Source organism: Salmo trutta, chromosome 34 (assembly GCF_901001165.1).
Source record: "Salmo trutta chromosome 34, fSalTru1.1, whole genome shotgun sequence".
Taxonomy (NCBI): Eukaryota; Metazoa; Chordata; class Actinopteri; order Salmoniformes; family Salmonidae; genus Salmo; species Salmo trutta.
The window spans coordinates 18,390,137-18,403,292 of record NC_042990.1 but is presented as its reverse complement, the minus strand read 5'-3'; the positions used below and the strand labels follow the sequence as shown (position 1 = coordinate 18,403,292).

Here is a 13,156-nt window from a genome sequence, read left to right as displayed (position 1 = left end):
CACACACACTCAGTCACACACACACACTCAGTCACACACACACTCAGTCACACACACACACTCAGTCACACACACACACTCAGTCACACACACACACTCAGTCACACACACACTCAGTCACACACACACTCAGTCACACACACACTCAGTCACAGACACACACTCAGTCACAGACACACACTCAGTCACACACACACTCAGTCACAGACACACACTCAGTCACAGACACACACTCAGTCACACACACACACTCAGTCACACACACACACTCAGTCACACACACACACTCAGTCACACACACACACTCAGTCACACACACACACACTCAGTCACAGACACACACTCAGTCACAGACACACACTCAGTCACACACACACACTCAGTCACAGACACACACTCAGTCACACACACACACACTCAGTCACACACACACTCAGTCACACACACACTCAGTCACACACACACACTCAGTCACACACACACACTCAGTCACACACACACACTCAGTCACACACACACTCAGTCACACACACACTCAGTCACACACACACTCAGTCACACACTCACTCAGTCACAGACACACACTCAGTCACACACACACACTCAGTCACACACACACACTCAGTCACACACACACACTCAGTCACACACACACACTCAGTCACACACACACTCAGTCACAGACACACTCAGTCACACACACACTCAGTCACACACACACTCAGTCACACACACACTCAGTCACACACACACTCAGTCACACACACACTCAGTCACACACACACACACACACTCAGTCACACACACACTCAGTCACACACACACTCAGTCACAGACACACATTGCTGATTTTTCTATTTTCCTCTCAGCCTCACCCCAGTGCAGTCACTGACTGTTAAAGCGGCAGCAGAAACACTTTGATAGAAACACTTATCTTTTGTCCCCCATTCCCATCCTCTTTCTCTCTGGCTCTCTCTCTCTCTAATGGATTCATGTGCAGGTTAAGATGAAGTGTTCTGCTCTGCTGGTTGAATAATCAAAGGAAAAGATGGATGTGTGTATAATTATAATTGGTAACATTTGTAGGTCTAAGATGGGAGAACCAGAAGACATAATTGCATGATCAGATTATGATATACATCTGTGAGTGAAAAGGGGAATTGTAGTTGTCAGTTTCTTTCCTTCTTACCCACCCCCGTGACGCAACGCTACTGTGTGTGTGTGTGTGTGTGTGTGTGCGTGCCCCTCTCTCCCTTCCTCTGTGTGTGTTAGTTTTTCTCCAAGCCCGACATATTCAGACGAACCGACACTTACAGCAATCAGATGCTTCACAGCATTTCAGAGCAGGGCTGAAATGGACTCCCTCACAATCTAATGTAGTTATCGTGTGCTGTTGGTCCCAGGCATCACATCATTTAAACACAGAGGTCATTCCACAGAAAACTGTCTCCATCAGGACCATGTTATTACACCCATGAAGTAGGTCTGGCTGTTAGAGAGGGCTACAGGCCACGTGTGTGTGTGTGTGTTAAAAAAATAAATAATGTATAGGCATGTGTGAATTGGAAATGTGTTTTTTGTATATCCCAACTCCCCCTGAGACACCATCGGAGAGTGAGGTCACGGAGGTCACGGCCAGGCTCAGCCATGATCAACAGTGACACTGGAACAATTAGGATTAAGTGCCTTGCTCATGGACAGATTCTTCACCTTGTTGGCTCGGGGATTCGAACTGTGCTTGTATTTATAGTATATAAATATATATTTGTATTTATGTCTGCACACATAAACTAGCTACCTGTGTCACTACATATTCCCTTGGGCATCGTTCCCTAGCCCAGTTACAGCAAAGCCATTGCTTTTAAAGTGGTAAGTGTTCACATTTCCCCATTCCCCGTATGCAATGAGTATTGCAGGGTGATGTTCACATTGAATGGAGGAAGCAGGAAGCTTAAACACATTCAAATGTTAATTATCTTACTGTAGGAATAAAATAAACATCATTTCATGTGCTCTCTCCCAGGTGACATGCATGAACATATTCATGCTCTATAAGGTAGAGGAGGGTGAGGGAGGGTGATATGGTCTGGAGGTGGAGGGAGGAAGAGGAGGGTGATATGGTCTGGAGGTGGAGGGAGGTAGAGGAGGGTGAAGGGAGGGTGATATGGTCTGGAGGTGGAGGGAGGTAGAGGAGGGTGAAGGGAGGGTGATATGGTCTGGAGGTGGAGGGAGGTAGAGGAGGGTGAAGGGAGGGTGATATGGTCTGGAGGTGGAGGGAGGAAGACGAGGGTGATATGGTTTGGAGGTGGAGGGAGGTAGAGGAGGGTGTAGGGAGGGTGATATGGTCTGGAGATGGAGGGAGGAAGAGGAGGGTGATATGGTCTGGAGGTGGATGGAGATGGGGTGAAGGAAGGGTGATATGGTCTGGAGGTGGAGGGAGGGAGGAAGACGAGGGTGATATGGTTTGGAGGTGGAGGGAGGTAGAGGGGGGGATATGGTCTGGAGGTGGAGGGAGGTAGAGGAGGGTGAAGGGAGGGTGATATGGTCTGGAGGTGGAGGGAGGAAGACGAGGGGGATATGGTTGGGAGGTAGACGAGGGTGTAGGGAGGGTGATATGGTCTGGAGGTGGAGGGAGGAAGAGGAGGGTGATATGGTCTGGAGGTGGAGGGAGGTAGAGGAGGGTGAAGGGAGGGTGATATGGTCTGGAGGTGGAGGGAGGTAGAGGAGGGTGAAGGGAGGGTGATATGGTCTGGAGGTGGAGGGAGATGGGGTGAAGGAAGGGTGATATGGTCTGGAGGTGGAGGGAGGAAGAGGAGGGTGATATGGTCTGGAGGTGGTGGGAGGTAGAGGAGGGTGAAGGGAGGGTGATATGGTCTGGAGGTGGAGGGAGGTAGAGGAGGGTGAAGGGAGGGTGATATGGTCTGGAGGTGGAGGGAGGAAGACGAGGGTGATATGGTTTGGAGGTGGAGGGAGGTAGAGGAGGGTGTAGGGAGGGTGATATGGTCTGGAGATGGAGGGAGGAAGAGGAGGGTGATATGGTCTGGAGGTGGATGGAGATGGGGTGAAGGAAGGGTGATATGGTCTGGAGGTGGAGGGAGGGAGGAAGACGAGGGTGATATGGTTTGGAGGTGGAGGGAGGTAGAGGGGGGATATGGTCTGGAGGTGGAGGGAGGTAGAGGAGGGTGAAGGGAGGGTGATATGGTCTGGAGGTGGAGGGAGGAAGACGAGGGGGATATGGTTGGGAGGTAGACGAGGGTGTAGGGAGGGTGATATGGTCTGGAGGTGGAGGGAGGTAGAGGAGGGTGATATGGTCTGGAGGTGGAGGGAGGAAGAGGAGGGTGATATGATCTGGGGTGGATGGAGGTAGAGGAGGGTGATATGGTCTGGAGGTGGAGGGAGGAAGAGGAGGGTGATATGGTCTGGAAGTGGAGGGAGGTAGAGGAGGGTGAAGGAAGGGTGATATGGTCTGGAGGTGGAGGGGGTGATGTGGTCTGGAGGTGGAGGGAGGAAGAGGAGGGTGAAGGAAGGGTGATATGGTCTGGAGGTGGAGGGGGTGATATGGTCTGGAGGTGGAGGGAATGAAGGGAGGGTGATCTTGGATGGGGATTAGGTCTGAAGACCCTCGAAGGCGGCCCCTAGTCCTCCCTGCCTTCTCAGACCGCAGTAATAGACTAGATTATGTTTAAACCCTGCAAGACGCCACAATCAATTCATAAGAGAAGCGCGGCAGTGGTTGAGTAGAAATGAGATTGTTGTTAACCCTTCCCTGTCCAGCAGCAGGGCTATGCAGTATGCTCTATCCCACTGTTAGACATGAGGTGTATAGGCACCTGTTTGAGACGTGACCTAATTTGGGAAATGTACAGAATTGTTAGTAGTCTAATTACAGTACCTATTCTATGTTTATGCACAAAAGAACAATCCCATAGACTATTTGCGTTGTTGGAACAAGGCATTTGATGGCTCAATGTGACTGAAGAAATTAAAGCAGTGCTGGTTTAAAGATGGGACTTCAGTCAGGGACATAAACCCAGCACCACTTATGGTTTCCAGATGTTTGATCCATTCCATTCGCTCCGTTCCAGACATTATTATGAGCCGTCCTCCCCTCAGCAGCCTCCGGTGGACTGTGTGTGTGCCTGCCTACTGTACGTGCGTGTGTTGCATTTAAAGCCGGAGCTTCTCGTTTGTCTGCCCCGAGCTCTTAATTGGTATTTAATTTCTGCTGTCCTTTGTAACGGAGGCCTGTGAAATGATAATTGCATTGCTTTTCCTCCCTCCCTCTGGGTTTGGTGTGTGGGTGGGTTTGGTGGGTGGGTGTGTGTGGGTGTGTGCACACTCCAGGCAGTCATATAAACCAAGCAATACAAAGAGATGGACATCCACACATTGCTTAAAGACTGACGTTTGTCCCTGTCATTAGGTACACTTTTTAATTCCTGTTCAGTTAGTGTATAGGATTTAACAAGTACCATCTTAGATATACAGCTGTAAAGCTGTCGTCTGAACACTATAGAATGCAGCAGAGTATTACACATCAAAGCTGCTGACTCACATCCTAATTAAACTACAGAAGCGTTCCCTTTCTCACCTTTCCACCTCTGGCTTCTGGATGCTCACTGCTTAATACACACAATGTTTCTCGTGTGTGTGTGGGGATTCATCATTTGGAGGACGGTGTGTGTTCAGAGAGCACACAGACTCTTGCAGCAGACTCTTTCTCGTTTTTTGCGTGATTCTGTTTTATTTTTTTCAAGTTTTCACTTTCAAAATCTCACTTTTTTTTAATAGAAAAACATTTGATGTTCTAAATCCATATCAATGCTTATACTGCATCAGGAACACTGTTAGCGGTGTTTCTGTAGCTCTCATGTGATTGGTTAGCGGTGTTTCTGTAGCTCTCATGTGATTGGTTAGCGGTGTTTCTGTAGCTCTCATGTGATTGGTTAGCGGTGTTTCTGTAGCTCTCATGTGATTGGTTAGCGGGTGTTTCTGTAGCGCTCATGTGATTGGTTAGCGGTGTTTCTGTAGCTCTCATGTGATTGCAAAACAAATGGCCACTGGATTGATGCAAATAGTCATGATATCATTCTGCCAGGTAGGCATAAGCTACTTTGTAGTTGACATTTAATTGAGAAGGTTTGTCGGAAAGCCTTTCCATGTACCGACAGACGGTCGTAATTAGCGTTATCGCTAACGGCTAAGCAGAGTAGACTACACGTACGCACCGGCCATTCCTGTGCCATTTCAGAAAGTTGCAGGAAAACACAAATCACTGATGCATTTTGTTCATGTCTTATGATTAACTTCGGTAAAGTAATGCATTTTCTAATAAGTTCAATACATTTAGTTGATTTCCTGTTAACATTTACATTTAAGTCATTTAGCAGACGCTCTTATCCAGAGTGACTTACAAATTGGTGCATTCACCTTATGATATCCAGTGGAACAACCACTTTACAATAGTGCATCTAAATCTTTTAGGGGGGGGGGGTTAGAAGGATTAAATTCAATATATTTTTGAATATTGTAGAATTCCGTTTTAATATCTGGATTCTGTCTGTTTTCCGCAACTCAGATTTTATAGGGCCCTATAAAAAAAAATGTCTCTCTTTCTCTCACACACACACACACACACACACACACACACACACACACACACACACACACACACACACACACACACACACACACAGAGCGGTCTGTTGGTTGTGACTGTGTGAACTGCACGGTGTTCTCTGTACGTATAGATACAGCTCCTCTGGGACCAGTGAGCTGAGTATCTCTTAGCTGAGATCCACAGATGAACACACACATCAATATATCGACCCAGAGTTGTGGTACCAAGCAGAGAAAATGGAAATAGACACCTTTTTCCTTAAGAAGCTGAGAGATTTTTGATTTATTTATTATCTAACCTTTATTTAGGCAACTCAGTTAAGAACACATTTTTATTTACAATGACAGCCTACCAAAAGGCAAAAGGCCTCCTGCAGGGATGGGGGCTGGGATTATTATAATTTCAAATAAGATATATAACATAAATATAGGACAAAACACAACAAGAGACAACACTACATAAAGAGAGACCTAAGACGACAACATAGCAAGGCAGCAACACAACATAACAACATGGTACCAACATTATTGTTTACAGACAACAGCACAAAGGGAAATCACACAAAGCAGCCACAACTGTCAGTAAGAGTGTCCATGATTGAGTCTTTGAATGAAGAGAGGGAGATAAAAGTGTCCAGTTGGAGTGTTTGTTGCATCTCGTTCCAGTCGCTAGCTGCAGTAGTGGACTATCAACTTCGCTGTGGGCTGGTGGAAGCTGCAGACACGGGGATCTGAGCTATCTGATTTGCCAGCGGTAGGCCTATAGGTGCACTTGATTTGCTCTCCAGTTTGTACCTTCCGTCACATGAAATAGTTCAAAATGGCAGTGAGATTGAGAAAGAGAGAGAGGGAGAATATCTAAGAGCCTGACAAGAGAAGGAAAGAAACAGAGCGAGAGGAAGTGGAGGAGACAGACAGTCACTAGTTATAAAGTGTCATAAAGATTTGGGCGGTGATAAAAAACCTGGGCCCTGCAGCTGTTTCTCTGAATGTCTTTGTGATTTGACTGTTGTCCTCACGACACCGTCATCACTTTCACTTTGCTGGGGGAATCAATTTCTCTGTCACGGCCTGTTCATTTACTACCACATCCATCACCATTAACTACACACAGGCCAGAAATAACATGCTCGTAGGTTTTATATTGGTTTAAAATATTGATTTTAAAATCGACAATGTTATAATGCAGTTTAAGTGATAGATGAATGAATGAAATAAAACAAAGAGCCAAGACAGATGAAATCTGATTCTGCTAGAGAGATAATCAGGGATAATGCATTATTTTAACAGTTACTTCACAGAGTTAGTGGAATGGTAGATAGACACCAGTATGCGTGCAGAGGAGAGGATTTGACTTCCCTTCTACTCCAGAGTGTGACTGTGACTGTTTGAGTGGATAGTATCATGTATGACAGCAGAAAGAGATCTGGGAACAGGCTAGCCTTGAATCACTCCTCTGTGAGGTCCACAGGTGGCCAACCCAGTGCGGGGCAGGTTGTGTCGTCTCCTTCCGTGGGCTCTTATTGGCTATGGCAGGCCAGCAGGGGAAGTGGCTATTGGCTAAGACGGCGGACTGCATGGGAGTTTGCTATTGGATAACACAGCAGAAACAGAGTTTGAATCTGATGCCTTTTGCATCGCTTCACACCATGCAGGCCCTGCGAGCAGACACTTTCACCTCGTCTTCTCTCTTCTTTTTTCTTCCTCTCTCTCCCTCCCTTCTTCCCTCTCTCTATCGCTTAACACCATGCAGGCCCCGGGAGCAGAAATGTTCACCTCTCCTTTTCTGCATCCCTCTCTCCCTCTCTCCCTTTTCCGGTTGTCTTCCTCCACTGCCTTCCTTCTCGACCCGCACGGTGCAGTGTCAATGTTCTAGACTGCTCAGGCTGCATCCAACTGATACTTTTAAGGCATGAATGTTGCCCCCAGTAAATAGTAAGACGTTTGTTTTTGAGAGGCATACAGAACTGAATCCTGGATGTGTCTCTGTTGCTTTAACCTCAGGCCATGAACTCTCTTTGCCTCCTGTTAGTAAATGAACCTGACCACATACACACACCGACATACATAAACACACACCGTGGAGCGGGAAGCTGGGAGCCTCAGTGTGTTTGGTCTAACTAGATACATAATTTATCAGTGGTCTGGGCTGGTTGGTAGACTGGTCTCCTGCCAGGCCACTGAGAACAGAACAGTAGCAGGATCAGGATGGATGGATGGCATCAGAGAAGAGCACAGCAGTGTTTCATTCACTGATGAAATGTGGACATACAGTTGAAGTGGGAAGTTTACATACACCTTAGCCAAATACATTTATACTCAGTTTTTCACAGTTCCTGACATTTAATCCAAGTAAAAATGCCCTGTTTTAGGTCAGTTAGGAACACCAGTTTATTTTAAGAATGTGAAATGTCAGAATAATAGTAGAGAGAATGATTTATTTCAGCTTTTATTTCTTTCATCACATTCCCAGTGGGTCAGAAGTTTACATACACTCAATTAGTATTTGGTGGCATTGCCTTTAAATTGTTTAACTTGGGTCAAACATTTTGGGTAGCCTTCCACAAGCTTCCCACAATAAGTTGGGTGAATTTTGGCCCATTCCTCCTGACAGAGCTGGTGTAATTGAGTCAGGTTTGTAGGCCTCCTTGCTCGCACATGCTTTTTCAGTTCTGACCACACATTTTCTATGGGATTGAGGTCAGGGTTTTGTGACGGCCACTCCAATACCTTTGTTGTCCTGAAGCCATTTTTCCAGAACTTTGGATGTATGCTTGAGGTCATTGTCCATTTGGAAGACCCATTTGCGACCAAGCTTTAACTTCCTGATTGATGTCTTGAGATGTTGCTTCAATATATCCACATCATTTTCTTCCTTATGATACCATCTATATTGTGAAGTGCACCAGTCCCTCCTGCAGCAAAATGTGGAAAAAGTCAAGGGGTCTGAATACTTTCCAAATGCAATCGATATTTACCAAAAATGTATATGGGGGATTGGAAATGATGCAGACAATTAAATTGATGGAAGCTACAATCTATCTGCAATATATGTCTGTGCTGTCTTTACAAAGCCCCTGGCTGGAGACTCCATACTTTCCACCACTGACTCCTGTCTGTCTTGTCAAAGCCATACAGTATGTTTACATTGAGTTCTTCTGTGGACTGCTCCCCATTGATCACCTTTATATTTATATGGAATGGAATGAATAGATCCACAAACTTAACCATCTTGATTTGGTTTAATGCTATATTTTGAATGGTGAACTGAAATATAATGTTGTCTGTGGCTAAGCTTCACTTTCCTTCTTCCTCCTCTGTCAGCGTATCTCCAATAGTTTACTGTCTTTCTTTATATCTCAACATGTTCATGTTTTCAGAGGGAGACTGTTTATACTTTTGATCTCTGCTTTTAAAATGTCAGTAAATCCAAACCAAATACAAGGAACTTCCCTGATCAAATGATTTGATCTGATCATCTGACCAATATGTTCTGGTTGGAGTTTAGACGTTACTATTCTTCTTTATAGTGTGTAGACTACCTGCTGAAATACTTTCTAGCACAAATTGAGAAGTGAGACCAGTTATTTGCAAACAAAAACAATACTTATGATGTTGTTGAATCAAGTGCTACTGTTTTCCTCTGAGCGGGGCAGTGCCGTTGGGGGTCTGTCTCCTGTATGTCCAACCTTTGCTCTCTCCTCTGACCCTGTAGGATGGCTCAGTAATACTCAAGTCTCTGTCTCCTGTATGTCCAACCTTTGCTCTCTCCTCTGCCCCTGTAGGATGGCTCAGTAATACTCAAGTCTCTGTCTCCTGTATGTCCAACCTTTGCTCTCTCCTCTGCCCCTGTAGGATGGCTCAGTAATACTCAAGTCTCTGTCTCCTGTATGTCCAACCTTTGCTCTCTCCTCTGCCCCTGTAGGATGGCTCAGTAATACTCAAGTCTCTGTCTCCTGTATGTCCAACCTTTGCTCTCTCCTCTGCCCCTGTAGGATGGCTCAGTAATACTCAAGTCTCTGTCTCCTGTATGTCCAACCTTTGCTCTCTCCTCTGCCCCTGTAGGATGGCTCAGTAATACTCAAGTCTCTGTCTCCTGTGTGTCTAACCTTTTCTCTCCTCTCCTCTCTCCCTCCCCTCTAGGATGGCGATCCAGGTGGATAAGTTTGACTTTGACACGTTGCCCCAGCCAGACCAGGAGGCCGTGCGCTACACCAACCCCAAACTGCTGGAGGAGGAGAGGCTTCACGCCCAGGCCTCTACGATCAACAGCACCCTGGGCATCACCTGGAACATCATATCCTTTGTTGTTGTTGGATGTATACAGAACCCTATTAGAAGGCATCTAGATGCTACATCTGGAGGTCCCCTGGCTAGGGTGTGTGTCTGTTCTACTGCACTGACAGATGGAAGAACGTATGGCCAAATGTGCGTGCAGCCCTGGGCCCTGAAGAAAAGGTAGTGCACTATATAGGGAATAAGGTGCGATTTGAGACATATCCCTAGTCAATATGCAGGCAGGGCGCTCCATCAGAACCTCTTAGGTAATGAGGGGGCTGCTACCAATACACAGACTCAGTGTTGTTTAGAATGGCCTGTCAAGTTGTTACAGGGAGGAAGTGTACAATTAATAATTCATCGGAGTCCCTGTGCTGTTGAACTTGCCTTCATATTGTATTTTCCATTTTAGTAATGCATAAACACTCCTGTGATTGTATGCATTTGTTTGATCTGCGAGCGGTTTGGCAGCAGAGTGCATGTGTGTGCGCGGACAGGAGGGACGGCAGTATTTGATGTTACTAGCTAATGTCGTTTTTTCTCAGAGGGTAGGTCAGAGAGCTGTGCATGACAGAAGTCAGCTCAGCTCTGAACTGGGGCGTGTGATTGTTATTGAGGCTGGTCCATCATATTAGGAGAGATATTAAAACCTTCTCCCGGACAGGATAATGCAGGTCTAGTTAGTGTGCCGTTTAAACCGTCGGCTTCCTCCTCACAAAAAGACACGACACCATCTCCAACCAAGCACTGAAATTATGTTGGAAAAACTTTTGCAGAAAGAAATTTGTTTTTAAGTATAGAAAACTAAGACTGTGACCAGAAGGTTTGCAATCTCATAATATTATCTGGGTCACTTGGCTTAGCGTTTATTCATAATAACATGCATTGTTTATATCCTAGTTCTGATTTAGGAGGTGTTCAGAAACCCTTTAACTCACTGCTTTCCTTGCCATGCAACTTGGCCTAGCATTAATGGAATATCTCCCATTCACTACCCAACCATTCCTGTCCCCAGCCCCCGTCCCTGTGCCCGTCCACACGGCAAGGACACAGGCACGTCACGGTGACGCCAGGCCCGGAGCCGTTGGGTGGACGGATGGATGTCAGAACGGAGTTGTAGTTTCCTCCAGCCTAGTTCAATGTCACAGTGTCTGTGTGCCACATCTGCAGCTTTCAGCACCATGCCCTGTAGGAGCCTGTGTGACAGGCAGCTAGCTACACATCATCTCTCCTCACTCCATATTCTAGTTCTGCCATGCTGGGGACTTTCTGTTCTACTCATTCTAACTGTGGTGTTACTTTGTCTGTTCTAGTCATTCTAACTGTGGTGTTACTTTGTCTGTTCTAGTCATTCTAACTGTGGTGTTACTTTGTCTGTTCTAGTCATTCTAACTGTGGTGTTACTTTGTCTGTTCTAGTCATTCTAACTGTGGTGTTACTTTGTCTGTTCTAGTCATTCTAACTGTGGTGTTACTTTGTCTGTTCCAGTCATTTTAACGCTATGAGGTGTTAGAGCAGCACAGTATTATTCCAGTTATTATTCAAGCTGTCAGCTGTGTGGTGGACCAGAGGAGCAGGTTGTCTTTATCATAACATATTATCAACCTAAAGTCTTTACGACAGCTCTGTTTATCTGAGTTCTCTGCGTTAGCAGCATTAGCTCCCTAGTCAGCGCTACAACAGACAGCCTTAAGATGTCACCAAGCAAAGGTTCAACGGCTACAACCTTAATGTACTCTTTTGTTCTCTCAATCTCCTCTGATAAGTTAGTGTTACTGAGTGTTAAGGAACAGAAGGACTCGACAGGCAGAGCTAAATGTGGGTTCTGAGCCAACCAATCGGATTGGAGTCACAGGTTGACTTGCAGTGTTGCAGTTTTGCTCCCAGAAACCATGCTAGGCTAGAAGACATGGACGTGTGGGCGTTTTTGAAAAACAACTTGGCCGAGGAGAGGACTGCTCTGTAGGCTTTATACATAATGAGTTTTCTCTCTGAGTTGTGAGGAGAGGTTGTTAGTTACTCCCAGTGCTTATTATGAGACCTATTACACAAAGAGGATGGTTATTACCATAATTCACTCCACTTATAGTCCAGTAGATATATCTTTATTACTCTTTGGGTTGTTAAGGAAGTTTTACTTTTCAGGGTTCTCATTGCATTACCCGGAATGGGATTTGTAATTGGATATTATATTTCTTAAACGCAACATTCGGAAAAGCCAGTCTCAGTGACCGTTCAGCTAAAGACTGTCGTGGTGGCGGTTCATGTGTTTCTACTGTATGTAGCCTGGTCTGGTACTGCGTCTGACACCAAGCCTAGAGCACTTTGCAGAGAGACTTTCTATGCAACATGTAGAACAGAAGATGTACTTTACATGCACAGTATAGTAATGGCCAGCCAGCCAGCAGCCAACCATGAGTCCGTCTGCCTCGAGCCCTCAGCTCTCCTAACAGAGTCACTAGGCAACCAGGGAGCCACAGGCTTATCTATCAACCACGGGGCTACAGCCAATTTACAGCTACAGTGGAGAGTCATACTTCATATATCCTTTTCTCTCTCTCCATCTCTCTCGCTCTCTCTTTCGTATATTTGTCAGGTGTATCTTTGCCACTTTGTTAGTTTGTTTTCAAATCAGAATTTGTTTGTCACATGCTTCGTACCAGTACCGAGTCGATGTGCTGGGGTATGAGGTAATTGAGGTAGATATGTAAATATAGGTAGTGATAAAGTGACTAGGCAACAGGATAGATAATAAACAGTAACAGCAGCGTATGTAATGAGTCAAAAGAGATTAGTGCAAAAAGGGTCAATGCAGATAGTCTGGGTAGCTATTGGTTATTAACTATTTAACTAACTATTTAGCAGTTTGATTGTTTGGAGGTACAGTTGAAGTCGGAAGTTTACATACACTTAGGATACACTTAGGAAGAAGCCACTGCTCCAAAACTGCCATAAAAAAAGCCAGACCACGGTTTGCAACTGCACATGGGGACAAAGATCATACTTTTTGGAGAAATGTCCTCTGGTCAGATGAAACAAAAATAGAACTGTTTGGCTATTATGACCATCGTTATGTTTGGAGGAAAAAGGGGGATGCTTGCCAGCCGAAGAACACCATCCCAACAGTGAAGCACGGGGTGGCAGCATCATGTTGTGGGGGTGCTATGCTACAGGAGGGACTGGTGCACTTCACAAAATAGATGGCATCATGAGGAAGAAAATGATGTGGATATATTGAAGCAACATCTCAAGACATCAG

General features: G+C 45.6%; 1 protein-coding gene across 5 annotated transcripts in view; it reads left to right on the top strand.

The window, feature by feature from the left end:
- Positions 1-13,156, top strand: part of trappc9 (trafficking protein particle complex subunit 9) — a 282,398-nt gene that overhangs the window by 199,317 nt on the left and 69,925 nt on the right. For all 5 annotated transcript variants that reach the window (XR_003871657.1, XR_003871656.1, XM_029732083.1 and 2 more), the window contains one exon: positions 9,763-9,916. Coding sequence is in view for 3 of the 5 variants with exons in the window: in XM_029732083.1 (XP_029587943.1) it covers positions 9,763-9,916 (154 nt within the window). In the remaining 2 variants the exon portion in view is untranslated. The remainder of the gene's footprint in view (positions 1-9,762; positions 9,917-13,156) is intronic.